Below are 25,040 nucleotides of genomic sequence, written 5' to 3' on the forward strand. Positions count from 1 at the left end.
CCTAAAATGTCTGTACTATTTCGAACCATACTACTTAACTTTTACGAAACGTTGCAGTAGAAAACAAAAGTTATTTATAAAAGAAGCAAAAACTGACGGTTTCTTTACACTGTTGAGTCGGGCGTATTTTAAAATACATATCGCTTGTTTTTTAATACACGTTTTATCCCCCGTTATTCTACTCGAGTGAAAACATAACCGCCGTAAGAATTTTCCATTGCTTCGGCTTATCCGAGTCAGTGGCGGATCCAGCCGATTGTTTTGGGAGGGGCCATCCGAAAATTTTGAACAAACTCCGAACTCCCCAGAAATTTTATTAAAATGAAGTTTTAGAAACTCAATTTTCGGGGTATCGAGACATTGGGTGAGGGGTGAATTTAGGAATCTCCCTCAAAAATGTTCCAAAATTTAAATTTCCGAGTATTTTTTGAAAATTAGGAAACTAAAAACGCATTTTGTCAATTTTTGATGATGTACAGAGAAAGGTCAGGTTTCGGGCGCTGGCCCCAAAATACTTTTTGAAAATAAAAGCTTAGAACCAGAATATTTTGTTATTATACATTGAGAAGTTAGAAGAGGAAGGGTGCTCTTCTAGCTCTTCAGCTGTCCAGCCTAAAAATTCACCTTTAGGTAATGTTTGCTTACATTAAAGGAAGTGTGAAGGTGCTTAGAATCCTTCCTTCCTGGAAATATTTTGCCTTTGAGGCTCTAAAAATTCGATTTTTAACTATATTTATACATATTTTAGAAAGGGATGGAAGATTCGTGAGCTCCTCCAAAAACCTCCTTTTAAAGCTATCATCACGATATAAACTAGGGAGGGAGGGGGGGTCCTATCAAAAATCGTTTGTAATTGATGTCCCAAAAAATTTCATTTAACTTGCTTTTAAGCAAGTTAAGTGATAAAGGCTGGATAAGCTAGTTTCCGTTGACATTTTTTCCAAATAAAAGACTTAAAATGCAATTTTTTGCTACATATCAAGGCATTTGTGAAAGGGCATAGGAAAAGGGGATTCTCCCCCTAGTTTCGAAATTAAAGCCATAGAAATGAAAATTTAGGCTCTCTTTGGTCTTATGAACAATAAGTATACTCTAAGAGCAGCAGCATTTGAGATCGTCCAAGTGTATGTAGTTGGAATCAAGAAATGATGTAAAAGATGGAGAAACATTTTGGAAAAAAGAGTTTTGTTTTGAGGATAGGGATATAATTTATCTCCCAATTAAGGCCTATCCTTCTTTTTCAGTAAAACAGATGTGTTAAATTTTGTTATCTTCTCAAAATATTTTTTTCTTTTTTTTCCTTAAAAAAATTACTACAATCACAAGGCTTTGGGAGGGGCCATTGCCCCCATGGCCCCCCTCTAGATCCGCCCCTGATCCGAGTATTCTGTACCTGAAATTGTTTAACCCCAAATTCGGGTAAGAATTTCGGGACCTTACTGTATTTGAACCAATTTGGTGCCGAAAGCTGAATGGGAAAGAGAGAAAGAGAATATACAACGCTACAAATCGGTGTTAGTATGTTAAATAATAGGCTTGCTACGTTGTGGAAGAGCTCCTTGTCCCCTCTTAAGCAAGTTCTATTGATATTTTGCAACATCAAAATCACAAAGAAAAATTTGAAAAATTATTGTTGTGGAGGGGGGGGGGGGGGGTGAAAAGACAAATATATCATCAAAATGTTTTAAATTTTTCATCTTTTCATTGCCATAAGTTTTTTTTTTTTTTGAGAAAAAGTGGTTGAATAAAAATTAAAATTAAGAATATCATAGGAAAAAATGTAAGCACACACACTTATACACATTTATATGTACATATATTCGGAAGTCGAAAAATTTAAATACGCCTCCTCTTATGACAGCTGGATGTGCGACTGTTTTGGAATTGTATTATCTTTTGCCGACACTCTTACAACAAAAGATATTATGCCACAAAAATTATCTCACTACGCACTTATTAACTTTTATTGCGATTGTAAGAATGGTGAGTGATTGCGTCGCATTTTTCTCTGAGTAGCAATACCCAGATGTGTCTCAGAGAAATTTAAAATAAAACGTTGCCCTTAGATAATCAGAAACCCGTGACTCGGAGTATCCACCTGCTGCAGTCTCACCTTTATTACTTTCTCTTTCATCAGCAACGCAGAATTTTTCAAAAATCCAATCGTCACATGATTTTTCCTCGTGAGATAGAAGCCCTTCTATCACTAATGCGGCAAACAGCGAAGACCGCTTTTTCGCGCGGTGACGTCATCGCAATGACTAATCTCGAAAAATGAAGCATTTCCAGGCGCGCGCGAAACGTCAGAACGAACGACGTGGCCGGTGATCGGCAGTTGGAAGAGGCCGACCAATCAGAACTCGCAGCGTAATTCCGCGTCTTTAAAAGAACAGCGGGATGCGGGTTTGGCGTTAATCAGTTCTCGCAGCAGAAACAATCGTCTTTTGAGGGAAGGAAGAAGATATCCTGTAAAGTTTGCTTCTTCGATAGCTTCCCTGCAGTGGAAAAAGATTGTCTTCTCTCTCTCTCTTATCTACGAGCGGTGATTTGCAAAACAAACAATGGTGGAAGTAGCTACTGTTGATACGTTATCCAAAGAGGTTAGCCGAGTATCAACAATGAATGACGAAGCAGCGTTTGAGAAGCCGGCTACTATTTTGCCGCCATCTCTGATGGTAGATGATGCCGATGATGATTCCTCGAATCCAAGTGAGGAGGGGGGAGCGAACATGTCAGATTCGGATCCGAAAGATTCCGGAATCGACTGCAGTAGTTCTGAACACGGTGCGGTTGAGTCTCTTGATGAGGAAACTGCTACAACTATCATGAAAACTGTAGAATTCTATCTTTCGGATACCAACATTCTGAAAGATCCATTCTTACTGAAGCATGTTCGGCGCAACAAGGAAGGTTACGTCAGTGTGAAGCTTCTGGCATCTTTCCGGAAAGTGCGGACTCTCTGCCGAAATTGGAAAGCTGTGGCTCAAAGCGTGCAAAAATCTCAGCTGCTGGCTCTCAACGACGAAGGGACGAAAGTCAGACGACTGTCTCCGCTGCCAGACCACGACGAAACTGTCACTTCGAGATCGGTGATAGTTCATGGATTCAGCACAGACAAGCCGTCTGTGGATTCCGTCAGCGAAATGTTTTCAAAATGCGGTGACATCGCCCTGGTGAGGATCCTGAGGCCCGGAGGTTCCGTTCCAACAGATGTGAAACGGTTCCTTTCCAAAAACCCCGACATCCAATCCAAAATTTGCGCTCTGGTGGAATTCGAAGAGCATGCTTCTGCCAAGAAAGCCTTGGACATTATCCAGTCATCCGAAATAAAAGTTGTTCCTCTGTTGATGAAAGAAAAGAATAAGACTGAGAGCCCTAAAAAAGTACAGAAGAGTACAACCGACAGCGATGAGAAAAAATCCGAGCCCACAACACCAGCGAAAGAGAGTCCGAAGAAGAAAAAGAAGAATAGGAAATCTTCGAGTGACGATAGAAAAATCGCAGAAAACGCAAAGAACTTGAGCATTGACGACTTGAAAAGAAATAGGCGAAGTGGGTCCATGAGTTCTCAAAGTTCCGGTTATCTTTCTTCATCGCCTGTTAACAACCAAGGAAACTTCTTGGAGGGAAAGTACCCGCGCAGGCACAGCTTCAATCCTTCCATCTACAACGATCCAAATTCATCTTTCGCATCTTTGAGCAGTAGGTACAATGGATCCAGAGATCGTCTGCAGAAAACCGGGATCGCGGAGGCTACTTCGACCGGGTTGAGCCCATGGCGTAGAAGGAAAGAGCAGATGATGCAGTCCGACACCAACTTGTCTTCCACGACGACCCCATCTGGTGCTCTGCTGCAGAGTCTTCCAGTAAAAACCATTCGATCGCCCAAAGGTCCAGATGGCACAAAAGGTTTCAGCCCTGTGGTGAGATCTAGGCTCCCATCCACAGCAGAAGAAACTCTCCCAGCTCAGATAGCTCCTTTAATTAGTTGCAAAAATTGAACTTTTTTTTTAAGAAGAAAAAAGGAAGAAGTATTAGATGCCAATAAATAGCAGATGTAGCTCAAAAATGGTCAAAAATATCATCTTTAGAATTCAGGTAAAATTTCTTTCAATTTCTTCTTCATCGAAGAAATCTTACGAAAGTATAAAATTCATTTAAATGTTTATGATCGTTACAATATTTTGTGCAAATAGACTGAGCATTTTTGCATTTAGAAGGACTTTAAAATGTACTGTATTTCATATATTTCACCTGAACCTGTATAGTATATATCTTTGTTAGGTACCACTGCCTTATTTTCCTCCCTTTTGTTACTTAAGCATAGATATTTTCATCGGTTATTTCATACGAGTATTAAAAGAAGAAAAAAAAAACATTATTTCATTACATAAAATTGACTTAAAATAATATCTATTTTAAATGCTCAACACTTCTTAGATCTGAAGAGTGAATGTGACATTTAAAACATTTTTAAATCATGGGGAAGGGCTTATTTCTTTTCATTCTTGTGAAAATGTTTATTATAAGAAATCGTGTCAACAAACATTCATCCTATAAACGTTGTTAAATTAAATTATTTCCGTAAAAAATTTTTCATACTTTATTCAGGGTCCGAATAAAGTACGTATGCATGTTTGTTGCAACGTCCTGATTATTGTTATTCTGTATAAATGCTTCATTGATTAAGAGATGGTATTTTCATGACCGTACCCCCACCTATCATACATTTCATTGCCATTGCTCACTGTGAATGTATTACAAAATGATGCATCACAAAGAAGGTTAATCAGTATTTTCGTTTTGTACATAATGTGAATACAAATCGTTAAATGTTTGTTGATTATTTAAATGTTTATATTTTCTTTTTCTTACGTTTCTAGATATTTTTGTTACAACACTTGCAAGCCTTTTTGCTTGCGTAAGTCTCATATTTGTGTGCGTGTATGCTGAAAAGATAAATAAAATCTTGTTTACTGAATCAATTGCTTTGAATGCATATTTTATTTTATCACCTTTATAATCGTAATATTCAGATTTTAATATTTTCCTCAGTAAGTGCTTCAACAGGTAACGAATATTTTAACGAAAGATTCGCAAAGTACATTTATATTTGTTTAAGATATTATAAGCAAAAATATTTCTACTCATACTGCAAAAACATTCTATACAGTTGTCTACGATATTTTAGCATTTTTTGTCATTATTGACGAAGAGTTTTTATCCCTGTGAAAAGGTAAGTAAATATTTTACTTAAAGAAATATTTTAATTCAATATGTTCATTAAAAAAGATATTACATTTACTGTTATCCAATAATTACGTGGGAAATGATAGACATTTAATAAGATCTTACTATAGCTCATGGGATCATCTTTTTTAATAAATGGGAAAGGAAACAAACTAAAAATAAAAGTAAAAATGAGTTCTCTATTGAAAATTTGAAGATGATTTTAGTTTACCTATTATTATTATTGTTTTTACTTTTTACTCATTCTAAATAAATATTTTGTTTTTCATTCAAAAGCACTTGTTTAAACTTATTTTTAGCATATAAATATTGTTTACATTTTTTTTATTCATGCTGATTTAAGAGAATCATGAGGATAGAATTAAAAAAAAAAATAGAGACAAATTTCTTATAATCTGTAGAGGATTTATTTAAATAGCCTAGTTGGATTTGAACAAAACGGAGAATTCGGAAAAACTAAAAATATTTCCAAACAAAGATATAAAATTCATGAATATGAAGAAAAGAAAATATTTTCCATAAAGCAGTTAATGGTACATAAATTAGATTTGAATGATCGCATTTATCTTTTGACGTAATTTAATCCCCACTTCAAGCATACTCTGATAACCATCTTGTTGACTGAGTACTACAGCTAAGTAACTAATAATTTGAAAATATAGAAGGTTTCACTTTTGCTGAAAATTTTTGTTCTGAGGAAAACATAATTGCTGCAATTTGGTAAAATTCACAAATGGTAGTTTAATAACATTTAAATCAAGTCTATACACTGTCTTTAAATCGTGAAAAATTATTAATAGTTGAGCTTTCGTCGAGGCGAAAGGAAAAAAAATCTTAAATGTACCTAAATTGCTGTATTCATTCCATGATATGATTCAATAATTTTAATACAATAACTCATGTAGCAAAGGGTATCTCGCAATGAACTGTTGCTTAGAATTTGCCATCGTTTTCTTTAGGAACAGAGTAAAGAATTTTGTGTCCTTTAAAAAATCATTGAAAAAAAAAAAAAAAAAAGCTCTACTCAAGTTCTACCATGAAAAAAAAAAAAAAAATGGGCGGCAAATTCGAAATACCAGCTGATTTTGGTACATCCTTTATAATATACTTTCTCTCTGTCTTTTCTCCAAAAAAATCATCTCAAAATTTAAACTAAAACTTATTAAAAAAATGCTTCTACTAAGTTTTGCATACGCACTAATTAATGCTGCAAATAAATTTACTTTTTTAAATAGTAGGGGAATGTGGGGCAAAGTGAAATAGTTACAATAACTTACGTTTTTCAAAATGAACCAACAGAACATTTTCTTTGAAAATTACAGTACATAAAGAAAGAATCGTGTATTTTGGAATAAAATTTGCTTTAAAACTTTTTTTTTTTTTTTTTGGCAGTAAATTTGTACCTTCAAAAAAAAGTGGAAATTTTAAACTTTTATTTTTCATGGAGCAAAAGGAATAATAAACTATTTTTCTAGATGGAATATTTTCTATTCGATGAATAAAACATACGTTTGATCAAATGAATGAGTAAATAAAGGAATGAGTGAATAAATGTAAAGATAATGAAAAAATAAACGAATAAGTGAATTAATTTAACTAATTAATTAACAACATATGAGAATAAAATAAATGACTGAATAAAGTGAATGAGTAAGAAAGTAAGTGAATAAATTAAATAATTAAATGGAGGAATGTAAAAGAATTAATTGATAAGTGAATCAATAAATGATTGAAAGAGTAAACAATTTAAACTATTTCACTTTGCCCGCATGCACTTGACTAATTGTACAAATCATTTAAAAGTACAGGCTTAATGTTAAATAAATAAATATTTGCACCGAGTATTAGTAGGGCTCAAGTAATATTTAAATGTTAATAACGAGAACTTAATCATTTTGTAACAAAATTAATTTTTTTCTCATAACAAAATATTAGAATATGAGTACCAATTTTTAAAAATTGCTTGTATTATCATATGCTTTGACCGTTGTTTTACCTCAATGGAATAGACAACATGTGTTACTACATAGTTAAAATATTATTAGAAAAATATTGCGCTAAAAACAGAGCAAATATTTCACCATTTCACTTTCCTTATTTCACTTTGTCCCACATTCCCTTCCAACATTAACTTTAGTTTTTATAGTACCATTTTGGAGAAAAAAAACTGAAGGATATGAGTTGAAATTGAGGGAGGAAACTTTCAATATGACTTCGAAATTAACTGGCCTAATGTGATTGCAACACACGTAATGAAGATGTACCAAGTCAGAATAGATGTATCACTTCAAAAAGTAATTGATCACCGATAGCCATTTCCAAAGATGCTCTAATCAGCTATTTTAAATATCTTCATTTCATCGATTATTTTTCTATAAGAAAAATCTCTGTCATCGTATTTTTACAGGATTTCGATATGATAGCATACTTTAGCATATTAATACAAATTAATCGTCAATTTCTAAAATTAATACATGTGGAAAGTGAATATAACTTAAATAACTGAAATTCCTCCTTTTTCTTTTTCAAAATTCCCACCTCATCTAAAAACCGAATTTGCTTTTTTTGTGAAACACACCTTAGTTTAGAATTTAATAGCACACTTTTAATCTTTCCCATTTTCTAACTGAAATTCAAAATATAACTTTGTTAAGCTTAAATATTTTTCGAAAATCATGATTTTTTTGAGAATTTCCTTTTAAGATAATCGAAAGATATTTGCAGTGTAAGGATATTTTTAAGCATTAACGATTCATGATTTCTGCTCTTCTACTTCTATCGCTGTAAAAAAAACGTGAATAATCTGGACTTCGGTCTAATCTGCGAAAATCCGCTGAAAAAGAAAAGCAATATAGGAACTGAACTCCTGTGAGCCTGCACATAAAAAAATGTGTTTACACACAGAGAGAAAGAGCAAGATAAAGGAAAAAGAGAGAAAAAAGGAAAGGAAAGAAAAAGCTGCTAAAACCAAGGCTGCGGATTCAGAGGGAAAATGACAGACTCCTGGAATTTCTGAGCCTTCGACTCCGACTCCTTTACCCCAAAATCAGTCCGACTCCGACTCCACAGCCTTGGACAAAACTATGAATTAGAAAATAATGCGAAAAAGTAATAGCACTGGGTCTAATGAGAAAATGGATATTAATGATCTATGATAGAATGTGTTTTCAGTTTTAAAGATCACCTAACGTGATCCGGGTATATTTTTCATTTAAAACCATTTCATAGAAATGAATGAATACCGTTTGATGTAGAACTGAATTACATTCAAACGAAAAGTAGTTGTATTAAAATGAGTGGAAGTAATCTCAAGGCTCGCAACAGGTTTTTAATTTTTTCCTAGGGAAAAACGGACCGATTTCTAACAAAAGTGGGACCTTAATGTTAACTTTTAAAGGTTAAAATTAGGGACTCATAGATTAATATGCAGTAATCGGTCTCTATGCCGATTATCTATTATCGACCAATTTCAGCCAATGGATCTGCTGAAAGAATTGCTTTATTAAAATTAGTTTGACTTGGAGCAAGTAGTTATGCTGAATGAATTCTAGCCGATTAATCGGCCATATTATATATATATATATATATATATATATATATATATATATATATATATATATAGCAATATAAAATTTGAACAAGAAGGAACGTAAAATTGAATAAAACTCTCAGATACCTTGGGGCCTCATCAGGGGGTTACTTCCCGAGGGCAGGGGAAAAACCTTGAGATGTTCGTTGAAATGAATGCAAATTATCATCGTAGGAGTGTGAACAACACATTCATATTGCTTTTAGGAGAAAAATACAAATGGATAAAAGATGTTATAGGGAAAATTCAAAATGAAGCTAAAGTTTTTAGGGGGGGGGGAGGGAAAAAAGAGACCAAACTTTGAAAAAAAATTTTGGGACTTCAAACAAAAACAGTAACCAGTTAAGAGTTTTGTAATCTCTTTGAGGAAGATACCTTTCGTGAACACTAAAAAACTATTGAATTTTTCGGGCGTACAAAACTGATTCAATTCAGTAGCCATTTATCAGAAAACGCTAGGTTGAATATCATGTGGTGTTTCGATGTTGCACCTATTGTACTCGAACATAAGGCAGGAGAATGAGTTCAATGGAAGCATTCTGTTTGTAATGATAAAAAGGTTATCCTCAGTTATCGTTTTCGAAATTTATATTCCTTTCACCTTGCATAATCCTCTTTCCCCCTCCCCTTATATGCTGACATATATTTTACTTCCTAACGGATAACTTTTTGCTAACTGATTACACTCTAGTCCAAAGTTTTCCATATTTTTAAATCCGAGAAATGAAAATAGAAGGAAAAGTTGATTTTCCTATAGAACTTTGTTTTATTTGTTGAATGACTTCGATTTTTCTCTATAACAAATAAGTTGTTGTACGCATATCAGCATAAGAATTCACTTAATTTTAACGGAAATCAGATCAGGCCCGACTAATTATGCAACATAGCGAGTAAGTTCAGCCTTTACCCATTCAATTTCCCTAGGGTCCTTCTTTGGCCCAAATTGAGAAAAAGATGCAACGTTCTCTCTCAACCTTCTGAAAGCAATTTTTAAATATAATTTGACAGTATCCGTTAAAGAGCAACCCCAAGTACTCAGTAATGTATACGAAGTATAGTTTGATAGCTCCCCACAGGTAGCAAAACTAGTGGATTTGTGTTCCTTGTCCTAACAGATGTCTTTATAACCTCCTCAGACTTTTACATGTAGAAACATTTCCACATCAGCATTATTAAGTACTTATTTACGAACACTGTTTAATACTTTATGTAGCAGCTTACTGTCTGTTCTCGAACTCCGCGACTAGCAGCTGCGAATGGTTCCAATTAAAAAAGGGGTGATGGTTTAAGGAGACGCACTTCCCGATGCATTCAGTTTTTGCTTGCTCATTACTTCCTTCTTGCTATCACCCCTGTTTTGATAAAATCAGAAGAGACTTGACGCATGCGCAAATTCGAGTAAGGTTTTGCGTTAAAATATCGGACAGTAGTTGTGCTTCTCATTTCCGTTAAGGTTTTTAATTAAAAATTTCACAATGACAACATACATATCTCCTAACCTAAAAATTACGACCAACTTTGGACCAGCATAAAAACTTGAAAAAAATCTGTCGGAGAAATTTGGAAAAGAAATGCTAAAACTCTAAACAGGTAAAACACAAGAAAAAAACTGGAATTCTCAGCAACGGATGGAGGGAGAGAGATTACTGACTCAACTCATCAAGGCTCGGTTACATGGCTTTTATTTTGAAAATGGAGAGAAACTGAAATATTTAGGAGGTTTAGAAAAAGTTGACCTAGTTACATTTACTTATTACAAATTTTGTTAAATTTGCTGGAAAGCTTAGAGATTTTTTTTTTTTTTTTTTTTTTTGTAGAATGGAATGGGCTCAGGTTTCCAGAAATAGCTGTTGATGTGAGAGAAGTAGGAGCTAATATCGAGAGCATGGAACACACCAGGAAGTTTTAGAAGTGGCCGACAATTTAGGATCCTTTGTTTTACGAATGTTAATAAAATTATTCAACCTCCAAAATTAATGAAAAGAGGACTGTTCTCAGTCGTTAATTTCCGAAACAATAAGGAGGTGTGCACACACATTTAAAAAAAAAAATAATAATCCTTAAAACAAACATGTGCGACTCAAACTTCTTTTGTATTTTTCTTTCAAATAAATAGTTTTTCGTATGAACACACGTCTGTTTTTGATTCCAGTTACATTCTACAATGATTTTAAATAGGGAAAACCACTTTGGGCCAAAGTAACCGAAACGCATCGACCGAAATAAAAAACAACTAAAGCTGGTAATAATACTTGGAAACAAAATGATCACCATTCAATAATTAAATTTAGAGAACTCCTCAGCTTGGAAAAAATTAATAGCAACAAAAGTATTAAGAAATGAGGAGTAAAGTTCCAAAATATGGGCCAAAGTAATCCGTGTTTACGGTAACCCTTTTTGAGGCTCCTTTTGAATATTCTTCTTATAATCGATTTACCTCCCATGTTATCTTGTTATTCAGTAGAGGACACCATTTGCATTACATATGGGGCAACTGACTTCAGTGGCGCCATTTATTAACTAGACTAGCTGCGTCGTCCGGCTTTGCACGGTCCAACTCGAAATTAAAAGTTATGTCAAGTAGCGCGAGTTCAACACTCAGATTTGAACCGAAAAAAAAAATAATAATAATAATAATTAATTTGAATTTTGTCATCTTGAATTCAAATTATGTTTTTCGCAATCACGAGTGTGTGTGTGTGTGTGTGTGTGTGTGTGTGTGTGTGTGTGTGTGTAGGCGTGTGTGTGTGTTGTGTGTGGGGGGTATGTGTGTAGGCATATGTGTTTGCGTCTGGGCAGGAATGAGTGTGTGGGTAGTTGTGTGTAGGTGTGTGTGTGTGTGTTTGTTTGTGTAGGTGTCTGTATGTATGCGTGTGTGTGTGTGTATGTGTTTGTGTATGTGTGTGTATGTATGTATATACATATATGTGTGTGTGTTTGTGTGTGTGTGTGTAGGTGTGTGTATGTATGCGTGTGTGTGTGTGTAGTATATGGACGCAACCTGGAGAGTTTTCGCTATAGGAGCAGCATCGTTAGGATCCGGTCGTTGGTGATGCTGCAGAGGGTGGCGATGATGGGGGGAAAATAAAATGATAGCACATTAAAACAGTCAAATGAAAACAATAAGCAATCGTGATTGCTCAAAAAATGTCAGTGAAATTTTGCGGCAGATTGCGGAAAGCCCCCAAAAAGTAAACATTTTAAATCCCCTAAGTACAAGAAAAGCCTCAAAACAAAAACAAGAATTTTACCTGTTCATATTCGAGAAAAAAAATGGCAACAGATCTTTCATCTCAGTGATTTTCTTCACGCTATACATTTTAATAAAAGCATTGTTGCGGAAAGTTGAGATGAAGCACTGAATAATAATTTGAATGGAGGAAAGCCTTCGAAAAATAGGGATTTAATTTTGAAATCTAAGAGTCATAACTAATAGTTTTTAATTGATATTTCCACTAATTATTATCGGAGGATTATGTTAAATAGCCAAACATGAAGACGGGAAGATTACGAATCCATCGATACCTGATTCGATGATCAGTTCAATGTCGTTCGGGAGAAGAAGCTTGGACATACATAGATACGCTCAGTTTTTAATGATATAAGAGATAAGAGATTACTTGAGCGGTAAATCGCGTATTAGGGAAATACCAATTTTTACTTTCTTCTATATCTAATATATAGAAGAAAGTATTGGATTCGTGCAAATTTTCGAATTTCGAATTTTGACGGATTCGAACGTTTTGAGGTGTGCTGAGTCCATTTCGACCATTTTTGGAAAATGTCTGTCTGTGTGTATGTGTGTGTGTGTGTATGTATGTGTGTGTGTGTATGTATGTGTGTCACGTCTGTGTGTGACCAGTTTTTTGTGGCCGCTCTACAACAAAAACTACCGCATGAAATCGAACGAAATTTAGTACACATATGTGCCCCTATGTGAACTTGTGCCCATTAGTTTTTGGCGCGAATTCCTCCAAGGGGGGTGGAGCAATGGGACGTTTTTCGAGTTACGCGTGCTTGCTATTCCTCAGGAAGTAACTAGCGGAATCAAACAAAATTTGGTCCATATGTTGGTATTAACAGGAACAGGTGCTGATTCAATTTTGGTGTCAATAACTCAAACGGGGGTTGAGCTATAGAACGTTTTTTGTCGTCAATTGTGACTGCTGTATCTCAAGAAATAATGAACGGAATGAAAGAAAAATTTATCGGCAAGTAACCCTTAGTGGGTATAAGAACTGATTTTATTTTTGTGTCAACAGCTAAAAAGGGGGTAGCGCAATCACCCGTTCTTTTTTTCCATTTTGAGTACCCTATCTCAAGAAGTAATGCTACGTTCTGGTTGAAATTTAGAATATATGTGAATCCATATGTAAACAGGCTTTGGTTCGATTTTGACGCCGATCGCTCCAATAGGTGTTGATTTTTTTTTTTTTTTTTTGCGAATAAAAATATTTTTATTAATGCAACAATAAGAAAGATAAATCGTAATAGATTGTCGTCTGCGTATTTCTCGTGATTTTAATTGTATGAAAATGATAGGAAATATTATCTCAATGATTTAAAATTTTTAACTGTTGCCATCTTATGTTTGTTAATAAATAAAATATTTGTAATTAATTCAAGTTAAGCTTTTAAAGTAACTTTCAATTTTCGCTCTTTGTTTTGTTTTTACAATAATTCAGACATTGGGATGGTCGTCAAGTTTTTGCATGTGTAATTTTGTTTTTATTAGGAATATTGCTTCCTCGTCAAGCATGGGGAGGGATCAGAAAAAGGAAAAATATAGAAGAAAGTTTCGTAATGGCCACAACATACTAGTTGTTTATTGTGCTACTTTTAATATTATTATAAAAAATCGAGTTATTATTCTAAAAAAAATTGTTAAGTTCTAAGCAAATAAAGGTCCCACATAATAAATTTTTCCTTTCCGCCTCGATAGAAAAAAAAATCCGAATATGGAGAGATGTTCTAATGGCTACGGGGGGATTAAATACACTAAATGAACATATTTGCAACAAGCTCTACTCCACTCCCAGTTGGGCACCTTGCACTAGAGTACGAAAAATTCTGAGGGTAAAAAGAACCCGTACATTGGGGGGAAAAAATGGAAATTAAAATGCATCCTATTCAAATACAACTGTTCTTAACTTTTGGGACTCTGTATACGAGTACATTTAAGTTTATATTGATTAACTCTATAACTTAAAACCTGTCTGAGTTCTTAAGGCAGGGAGGGGGGGGGGAGGGAGGAATGGCATTGAAAAAAAATCTGCCCTTGAAGAAGATATTCGAGAGATATTCCAGTTAAAACACCCGTCCCTTACGTCACTGTTTCGTTCAAAATATTTTTCCAATCCGAACATGGGAATACTCAATCCCGTCACGTTGATATTATGCGTTTTCACAAAACAAAGTGATAAAACTAAAGAGTTTATGGGGACCCCGTTTCTCTGCCTGAATTAAGGATACTGCACAAATTGCAATGTCTATTATCGTTAACGAAATGACGTCAGTTGAAATCAAACCACTTTGTTTTCGTAACAGCAATCTTGTCATACATTTCTCCAAAGTGACCTCTATTTTGAATCATCCCATTTCCATCTGATAAATCACTGATTAGTGTGTTTTCGACATTGACCTTCACCAAGCTTGTTTCTTTTCAATGTTGAAAGGAATGTGCTCTAAAAGCATGCATTGTAATACAATGTTCATGCATTCCACTCCCATTCCTTTTTTTTTTTTTTTTAAATCATACTAGAGATAGATAAAATATCCATTTTAAATGATGATGTCTCATATGAAATTTCCACTTTCATTAAGTATCAGTTATTGTAAATATTTCCAAATTTTGTAGTGTAATTTGACCGGGATAAAGGACCACTTATTAAGAACAATTTCATTTCCAGAAATTCGGAATATTGTCAAACAGAAGCGGATTGACTCCGACTCCGCAGCCATGGTTTTCGCTGGAAAACAATTATTCCTCATATGATTTGTTTTTATTTTCACTCTAAAGTTTTAATTTATGTATTCAGTTTTTGGCGGATAAAGTCGGAGTTCTTTTCTGTTTCTACATAAAGAGATGCGCAGACGATTATTTGTTTATTTTAATATTTTTTTTTTCTTTCTGTAAGTTTTTCAATAATATTCGCTACAATGACCTTTTCCCCTTTCATGTGGTGAGGGGGGGGGGGCGCGCAAGTACAGACAAAATAGTTGAAATTTTAGAAAGTTTACTTGAAAATTTTCAAGTCTTTGTGAAACAGTCCTCATTATTGGGGAATAACATTTTTAGTGGGTGGAGGAAGGTGCCATGTAAACTTTCGGGGGGGGGGGAGGGGGGTAACACCCATATTGAAATTATCTGCACATTAAAAAAATTTTCCTTAAAATAATTTGCCAAAATCGTACAAGTTCAGATATGCAAGTTTATTTTCGGTTTTCTACGACAATCGATGTTTAGCAGAGAGCAGGAAATCCTAATATATGCTACTCCAATTCCGCAAACTATTGTAACGGATCCGCTGCGGCTTCAAACTTTCTCGAAAGGATGACACAGTTCTTGATTAAAAACACAGGAAATTTATTTACACTATGTACAGGAAAGAGCGTCAACAACTGCTAAATTAATCATCAGCAATTAAACCAATATCACTCAACACCGTAAACTCAACGTTTACACACGTATTTACTTCCAAATACGAAAACAACACAGCGAAATGCCTCGCAATAAACAGAGCTAATACACTTTTAGTACAAATTCTCAATCGAAACTAAACTTTTTATCCAGCGTAACGGTTTATATACACACCGAAAAGAGAGCTCTCAAAGATTCCAGAAAATGCTACACGGTTCTACACTTTCATTGATAAAATCAGTGAATGAAATAAGATAAAAAGAATAGGGGGGTCGTATATTTCGGCCGAATGTAAAGGGGACTTTATATTCATTACGGGAAACTATTTACAGGTTACGTTACTACAATGACTACTATTTACAGAATTTGTAACATTGCCCCCTTCCTAAGGACTGCACGTCCCGGGCAGTACAATCCCCAGAAAGGGTGTCAAACTTCTATCACAAGTTCACAAATACAAACATTTTATAATAACCAATAATGCATAGGAAACACATTTAATGACAAGAAATATCACTAAACATTATAAGCAAAAATTATCTACAACTTTTATGTTATCAACCATGGTTGTTTACGTAATACTCATGAACTATGGCCATAGTATGGGGCTAACCGATCATAATGTACCACCCTAGGTTTTGCATTAGGTGATTTTTGGATCCTCACTACGACGTCATTCAGTCGGTTAAGGACTTTGTAGGGTCCATCCCAATGCGACTGCAACTCGGGTGAAAGACCTTTCCGTCGGATGGGATTCCATAACCAAACCTTGTCGCCTTCGTTGAATTCATGTCCAGTAGACCTTGTGTCGTATCGGGTCTTCATCTTCTCCGCCGCGATGTTGATTCGCTCGCGTGCGAAGTTATGAACGTCTTCCAAGGACAGCACTGCGGTAGGCCAGCAGGAACAAAGGTAGCTTCTTGTCCCAATCCTGTTGATTTCTGGATACCATAAGCAAGAGATTATTCAGGATTGTGCGGTTAAATCTCTCCACCATGCCGTCCGATTGTGGGTGTAGTGGTGTTGTCCTAGTTTTATCAATTCCGAAAATGTGACATAGGCTCTTAAACACAGCAGAGATGAAATTCCTCCCTTGATCGGAATGAATTTGCAAAGGTGTTCCATATCTCGAGATCCAATGTTGGACTAGAGTCTCTGCTACGGTGGTAGCCTCTTAATCTGGAATGGGATATGCTTCCGGCCATTTGGTGAAGTATTCGATGGAAACAAGAATGTATTTGTTCCCATCAGCAGTTCTTTGTAGAGGACCCAGGATGTCGATCCCAATTCGTTCGAAAGGAGCTCCAACGTTGTACAGATGTAGCTTCCCTCTGCTTCTCTTCTTCGATCCTTTACGAGCAGCACAGGTGTCACAAGAATGGCACCACTTCTCCACGTCATCCTTCGCCTTGCTCCAGAAGAAGCGCTCCCGAACTTTATTGAGGGTTTTCAAGACACCAAAATGTCTCCAGTCGCACTACTATGTATTTCTTTCAGAACATCTGAAATCCTTGATCGGGGGAGTAGTAACTGCCACCTAGATGTTTTGCCGTCGTCAGATTACCATTTTCGGTGTAGCACGCCGTTCCGTAAATTGAGCGAGTTCCATAAAGTCCAGTATCTTTTTGTTGCAGGACTGAAGATGGAAACGTCCTGCCAGCTAGGTCGTCGACTGTCACTCTCCATGAACTCCAAAATTGGTTTTATGTCGAGGTCTTCAAGTTGATCTTTTCGAACTTGGTCGTCATTCCATGGATCAGGTTCTGATGATGTTGGAGTCACTGTCACCTGATAGGCAGTAGGGCTAGTCGTTCCATACTGTTTCTCGATTCGGGAACAATAATTGCAGTTCTCAGGACAGGGTCTCCTTGATAAAGCGTCTGCATTACCGTGAGACAACCCTTTTCGGTGCTTGATCTCCATGTCATATTCCTGGAGCCGCTGTATCCACCTGGCTATCTGGCCTTCTGGATTCTTGAAGTTCAAAAGCCAAGTTAACGAGGCATGATCTGTCCGAAGCAGAAATATTCGGCCGTAGAGGTAATGATGGAAGTGTTCTACAGCTTTCACTATGGCCAGTAACTCCTTTCTGGTGACGCGGTAATTTCGCTGCGACTTTGATAAGCATTTGCTCCAGTAAGCGATGACATGTTCATTGCCGTCAATTTCTTGGGATAAAGCAGCTCCGATGCCTTCGTGGCTCGCATCAGTGTCTAGGATGAAGGATTTTCCAGGCTGAGGATATGAGAGAATCGGCGTTGATGTTAAAGCCTCCCTCAGTCGTAGAAATGCATCTTCGCATTCTTTGGACCATTCAAACTTTTGCTTGCTTTCCGTCAGCTTATGCAAAGGTCGTGCAATGTTGGAAAAACCCTTCACAAACTTCCTGTAGTACGTACACAGACCCAGGAAACTTCGCAGCTGATGGATGTTTTCGGGACGACTCCAACTCTTGACCGCAGATACCTTTTCTGGATCGGTTTGTACACCTTCAGAAGAGATGATGGGATCAAGGTAGTTCACTTCCCGGGCGGAACAAATTACATTTGGACGGGCTTAACTTCAGATTGGCTTCCTTAAGCTTCTGCAGCACCTTCCTAAGATTTGCCAGATGTTCTTCGAAACTGCGTCCCACGATGATGATATCGTCTAAGTAGACCAGACAGGATTCGTAAGAGAGTCTTCTTAACACTGTCTCCATAAGACGCTCGAACGTAGCTGGTGCATTGCAGAAGCCGAAGGGCATCACTTTAAACTGCTATAAGCCTTGTCCAGTTGTAAACGCTGTCTTCTCTCGGTCATCAGGGTGTATCTCAACCTGCCAGTAGCCGCTCTTTAAGTCCAGGATCGAAAACCACTTGTGTCCGGAAAGAGTGTCCAAGGTGTCGTCTATCCGTGGAAGAGGGTAATTGTCTTTCTTGGTGATTTCATTCAGCCGTCGGTAATCGACATAAAATCTGGTGGAGCCATCTTTCTTTCGGACCAAAACGATGGGAGAGGCCCAAGGACTGGATGACGGTTCGATTACATCATTCTCCTTCGTCTCTTTCAGGAGGGTCTCAACCTCTTCCTTCTTGGCGAACGGTAGTCGCCTTGGATGCTGTTTAATAGGGGGGTGTTCTCCAGTGTAAATCCTATGCTGCGTTAAATTCGTACGGCCAACATCCTCCGATGTAGATGAAAACAGATCCTTGAAGTCGTCCACCAATTGTTCCGCAGCAGTTCTTTGATCTTTCGATAATGGCGCACTCCCAATTAACTTCCATGTCAAGGACTCAGAAGACACATTCTCGGGGGTATTGATTCTTCTAATAATGCAGTTTACTGGAGTACAAGTTGCCAACACTTCACCTTTCCGGATATTCCTTGGCCTTTCACTCACGTTGACGACTCTCACAGGAATTACATCCTTAGAAAGGTCCACAAGCGTAGATGCTACCAGCACTCCTTTTAGGTTATTTCTTAGGTTAGGGTATTCAATGAGTCCAAATCGAAAACTATTGCTTTCTTCAATGGAACCAGGTATTAATGATTCTGACCTTGAGGGAATCGATAAATCTGTTTGGGCTATTATTTGATGAGCGGATTTTACGTCACTTTCTGCGGGGGAAAACGGCTATGTCTTCTCTCGTCAAGTGCAGCTCATTAGTCTTGAAGTCGAGACTGAAGTCATATTTCTTTAAAAAGTCCAAACCGAGAATGAAGGGGTCCGTGATATCCGCGACGAATGCCGTATGATGGTAGGTGGCATTCCCAAACACTATTTCCAAGTCCACTTTGCCCTCAATCTCGATTTTGTCACCTGTCACAGTCTGGAGACTTACGTGTGGCGATGTCCACAGCAGTTTCAATCCAAATTCACGAGCCACATCTGTCCTAATGATTGTCACATTGGCTCCAGTGTCGACAATCAGTCTGCAGGGGTTCCCATTTACATGTGCGTAAATGACAAGTCCATCACTGCCACTACTAGAAGAGGAAATCTGCAGAGCTCTGGTGGTGGTGATTTCCTTCCCTCGCGTAGCTTGGCGAGCCGGACAACTCCTTCGCAGGTGTCCTTCACTATCGCATTTCCAGCACTTCTGCTCTTGTTTCTTTTGGGATGTTATGCTGCTCAGATGTCTTGCCAAGTCACCGAGTTGTCTCTCAAGTTCAACGAGGTGGAACGACCTGGAATCAGACTCATTAGCTTCCTGAGTCCGGATTAGATGACGATCCACACGGGTTGCTTCTTGGGCGGCCTCGTATCTCATCGCATACACAACAGCAGAATTCAGGTCTTTGACATCCGCCATCCGTAGAGCTTTCTGGATTTCCGAATCTCGAACCCCGTCGATGTAGTAGTTGAGTGCCAGGTTGTCTCGAACATTCGCAGGGCAGTCGCAAAAAGCAAGATGAGACAGTCTCTCGATGTCCGCCGCAAGCTCTTGCAGGGTTTCCCCGTTTTTCTGGAAACGGGACTTCAACTGGAGTCGGCTGAAATCTTTCTGGCACTTCTCACCGAAGCGAAGCTCCAACGCAGATGTGAGGGCGGCGAAATCCAGGCGCTGGCCGTCCGGAAGGGTCTGAAGAATGTCCGCTGCGTCACCTCTCAGGGATGCTGCAAGATGGCAGGCCTTGGTAGCAGAGTCCCATCCGTTCGCTTCCGCCACTATCATGAATTGAGTTTTGTAAACCTGCCACGAAGTTTTCCCATCGAATGTGGCAAGTTTAATGGACGGTCGAGCAATCGATGTGGGAGCGCCAAACTGTACAGAGCTGCTTTCCGCGGTCGCCAATCTCCTTTCCATGTCCTTAATTATTTCTTCCTTAAATGAAGTAAATTTCTTGTCTTTTTCTTCCAACTTATTTTCCATATTGGCGATGCGCTCTTCCACAGTATCAAATTTTTCTTCCAGAGCATCGACTTTATCTGCCATGGCGGTTAGTTGATTCTCCATCATGGTTTTCATCGACGTTAAGTCACTTTTCATTTCATCTTGATTAATAGTAATTTTAGAAGTTAAATCACTATTTAACTGTTCTTGGTTAGTCGCTAATTCATTTTTTAATTGATCTTGATTTGCAGTAAAACTTGCAGTCAAATCACTTTTTAATTGTTCTTGATTAGCCGCCATATCACTCTTCACAGAGGTGATTGCGTTAAGAAGTTGTTTTAATTGTTCATCCATTGCGCGAGTAATCGCCATAAAAATAAAGTCCTAATTCAAAAAAAGTCTTTATGAAAAAATGTCCAAAGTCACACTTACTCCAAGAAAGTCCAGAAGAAGCCCCACGTTGGGCGCCAATTGTAACGGATCCGCTGCGGCTTCCAACTTTCTCGAAAGGATGACACAGTTCTTGATTAAAAACACAGGAAATTTATTTATACTATGTACAGGAAAGAGCGTCAACAACTGCTAAATTAATCATCAGCAATTAAACCAATGTCACTCAACACCGTAAACTCAACGTTTACACACGTATTTACTTCCAAATACGAAAACAACACAGCGAAATGCCTCGCAATAAACAGAGCTAATACACTTTTAGTACAAATTCTCAATCGAAACTAAACTTTTTATCCAGCGTAACGGTTTATAGTCCAGTCAATAGATACATTTTACCTTGCAAAAAATGGGGTCAAAGATTTTATTTTTTAAATTTGTTCATATTGGTGCCGACATGGAAAAACCAAGTTATCCAACACGAAAGACCCCGGGAGAACTTTTGGGGGCCGAAAAACCACAAAAATTTATGACTTTTTTTGTTTTTTCCAAAATATCTCCGAAATGGTTCAACTTAGAAAAAAGTTTTAAATATAAAGTTTAAAGAACATAAAATTTCCTACAACTTTTGCATTTACAACTTTTTTGTAGCACAAATAACAAGCTTGCTATAACTCTTTGAAAATAGGCAGTTTTCCTCCACTCCGAAAAAAAAAGCTTTCACACCGAAAGCAAGGCGTCATAACCATTAGAACTTGAATAGAAACTTTAGTTTCAGAGAGTTTATTGACAGTTAGAGTAGTTTGAGTTTTTTGCTCCCCCCCTCCCTCGCTGGACACAGAGTAGCAAATTTGGCTGACAGATTAGTTCCCACTAGACTCCAAAAACAAACGATGTATTATGAAACTGAAATACATATATACACATTCATTTAAAGCATATACGACGATGCAATAATAATAAAAAAAAAAACCCTTCCCCACTGCTCACGAACTAACTTTTCTGATCTGACAGAGGTAGTCTTCATCAGTCTCCAATAATAGATGATATATTGCTGTTTGTAACTGGATTACACAATATATACATTCATTTGAAGGATATAATTCGTACATTCTAGTCTAATTATTGCAAACAGAGATGCGATTTTTAAATATTAATGTGAAGGAATGAATATTAGGCAGCTAATAAGCAAACAATCAACACAGTCATGCATCCTATGCTCTGATACAATAATAATAATAAACCCTCCCCCACCGCTCTCGAACTAATATTTCTAGTCTGACAGAGGTAGTCTTCAGTCAGACTCCAATAGCATATGATTTATATTGCAGTTTGTAATTGAATTACATAATCTTCTCATTCATTTAAAGCACATAATTCGTACCATCTATTACAAGCGAAAATGCAATATTCGAATATAAATGTGAATGAATAAATATTAGAGTGATAATAAGCAAACAATAGACATAATAATGCGTAAATAAAGGTACAATAGTAATACGTAATGAACACTTCGAAAAAATTCTGCAGAAACTGACTTTTTGAGGCATGAAAAACCCAAAAGAATTACCTTTCAAAATGAAAATCAAACTGTAGAAGTTTAATACAGATTAATTACAGACAGAATAATACAGATCTAAATTACAGAGAGATTCATTCGACCTTAAAGCAAATAGAGAAAGGACAACAGAATACGCTGTGTATCTTCTTCGAAGCCGTTTTGAAGGTCCAGGTTCTCCCGGTTCAGAATCTGTAGGGGGTAGAAAGAAGCTTTGGTCCTTTAATTGTTCATCTCCTTGTTGCGGTAATTCCAAAAGCTTCTGGAACAAATCTCCTTCAGCAGTCTCATCCAAAGATGAAATGTCTGCAACATTTTCACAATTTGTGCCACTGCAGTGTTTGCACATTTTAAACCTGCCTTGTGACAAGAACAGGCTCCAGTACAATTTTTCTTGCAGGTACAAGGAACAATCTTCAAAAGATTCTGAGTAACTGAATCTCTTTTGGTGTCAACATGCATTAGATCTTGCTTTCTGCGTTCCCAACAATAATAATAACCCCATTTCTCTGGTTCAATTATGTTGCCCAACCAACTTTGAATTTGGTGGTAGAACCGATATGAGTGATAACGTCCAGCATCCTCCCCCCCCCCTCCCCGCACGTTGGAGGTAGCCCTGCAAGATTTATCTTAGCCCTGTATACTAGTTTCATAAAAAGATTAAATTGCAAAGTATCCAAAGATAGGTTCAAATACTTTACGTCACCTGTGTATAATATTTGCAAAATGTTTTCTCCAGCTGCAGCTAAGGCATCATGATGACAGATTGGGTCCATAAATACTTCCCTAGCTTCCTTAATTTCAGGAGTTTTTTTTTTTTTTTTGACTATTTTGTAGAACTTAATTTTGCCTTGGCCAAAGATTGCCGAAACCGTATCACACCCACTAAACGCATGAATGAAAAGAATATTGCTGGGGTCAAACTTAAAAGATATAGTGGGGAAAAAAACAAATCACAAGCATTCCCTCTTCCAGGTTTTAAAAAGAACAAGTTGCTGAAAGGCTGTTCTAAAGCTGTCATCAGCACCAACAGATCTTTATCCTCTCGCCCACTATAACAACCTTTTCAATTTCTTTTGCCTTTGAAAGAGCAGTAAGTAAGTCAGCTTCATCTTCAGTCTGCCTGACTTCAATGCCACTCTTCGAAATATGTCTCAAGAAGTTGAATAAGACAATTCTTGTTATTATAATTTGTCAGTAATCTTTCTTGGGGAATTTAGTTAACATGTTAGGTTCAACCATTACTTCAAGGGAAGATTTTGATTGCTCATTGATATAGCATTTGTGACAGGCAGTGTGAATTGTCACTTCTTTTAAGAACTTCAAAAAACGCTGATGTTCTTCATTTTGCCGTTTTGCGCTGCATCTTTGAAGATTTTCTATTCCCTTCTCCTTCACAATCTTTATTTCGCATTCATGCAAACTGATTTCGCAAATAATAATAATAATAATTTAAAAAAAAACACCTTGGTCAGGCGTAATCATTTCTAGGGAAAAAATTATAATACAGAACACACAAATTGATAAAACATACTCTCGCTCAAACCCTGAAGTGACCAACGTGAGTAGCTATTGAGTCGATTCATCTCATTTGGATAAAAAAAAAAGGGGGGGATGGAATGGGGGGTGTTTTGTTTAAGTTAAAGGGAACGGAGGCATTTACCCTCAATTTTGAAAGACAAATGATTTCCAAGGTCAGACTGCCGGCGTTTCCCCTTTTTTCCTCCGTTATCCGATGCGCTTTCACGCACTTCGCTGGGGGAGGGGGGGGGGGTTCAGAAAAAGTGTGACTTTCAAGAAGCTGTAACTCGCTTGCTTTTCATGCTACAAAAATGTTGTAATGACAAAAGTTGTAGGAAATTTAATCCCCTTTAACATTTGCATTGGAAGTTTTTTTGTAATTTTAACCATTTTTGAGATATTTTGAAAATACTACAAAAAGTCACAAATTTTGGGGGGTTTTCGGTCCCCAAAACTTCTCCCGAGGTCTTTCGTGTTGGATAACTTGGTTTTTTCATATTGGCACTAGTATACACAAATTTAAAAAATAAAATCTTTGACCCCATTTTTTGTAAGGCAAGCTCGTTTTTTTCTACCTATTGACTGGACTATTATATACACACCGAAAAGAGAGCTCTCAAAGATTCCAGAAATTTCTACACGGTTCTACACTTTCATTGATAAAATCAGTGAATGAAATAAGATAAAAAGAATAGGGGGGTCGTATATTTCGGCCGAATGTAAAGGGGACTGTATATTCATTACGGGACACTATTTACAGGTTACGTTACTACAATGACTACTATTTACAGAATTTGTAACACTATGTTTAATAAGTCATAGTCAACATTCAACAACGCAATCGGTATTTTCTTGAAATCAAACGCGCGAAAAACGACGGATCGAAAGGCTTTACTTCTCAAATACGGAAACTTACGTAAATTTTCGAATCTTCGTACCGCCCAGGTATCTAAATATTTTAAGAAGCAAGAATGAATCAGCTGTTACAGCAAATGAAAAAGGAAAAAACAAATTTGTGCTTTAAAATGTCATATAACAGCATTTTTATAGGTTCTACAGAGTTAAGCAATAGCTTCTTTCACATAGAAATACATGCACTGCTAATTGATACATAACTTAAAAATTTTCGGGAAAAAAAGTTCACAAAATTATTATTTTATTTTTATTTTTATTTATTTACTTATTTTTTGAAAAAAATCTGAATATTATCAAAATTAATGTAGTATTTGGCGTTTTTAAATAAATCACAAGACATTTTTGAATATAAATTATTTT

General features: G+C 36.7%; 1 protein-coding gene across 1 annotated transcript; it reads left to right on the top strand.

Moving 5' to 3' along the window:
• The first annotated feature begins 2,392 nt into the window (after window positions 1-2,392).
• Window positions 2,393-4,985, top strand: LOC129233171 (la-related protein 6-like). Its single transcript, XM_054867239.1, has one exon. It carries the CDS (start codon window positions 2,562-2,564, stop codon window positions 3,999-4,001), a length of 1,440 nt encoding a protein of 479 aa, XP_054723214.1. The 5' UTR covers window positions 2,393-2,561; the 3' UTR covers window positions 4,002-4,985.
• Window positions 4,986-25,040: the final 20,055 nt, after the last annotated feature.

This window comes from Uloborus diversus, unplaced genomic scaffold (assembly GCF_026930045.1).
Source record: "Uloborus diversus isolate 005 unplaced genomic scaffold, Udiv.v.3.1 scaffold_223, whole genome shotgun sequence".
Classification (NCBI taxonomy): domain Eukaryota; kingdom Metazoa; phylum Arthropoda; class Arachnida; order Araneae; family Uloboridae; genus Uloborus; species Uloborus diversus.

What these genes read in the sequence shown, in the direction of transcription:
- LOC129233171 (XM_054867239.1), top strand. Translation starts at nt 2,562, where the DNA reads ATGGTGGAAGTAGCTACTGTTGATACGTTATCCAAAGAGGTTAGCCGA.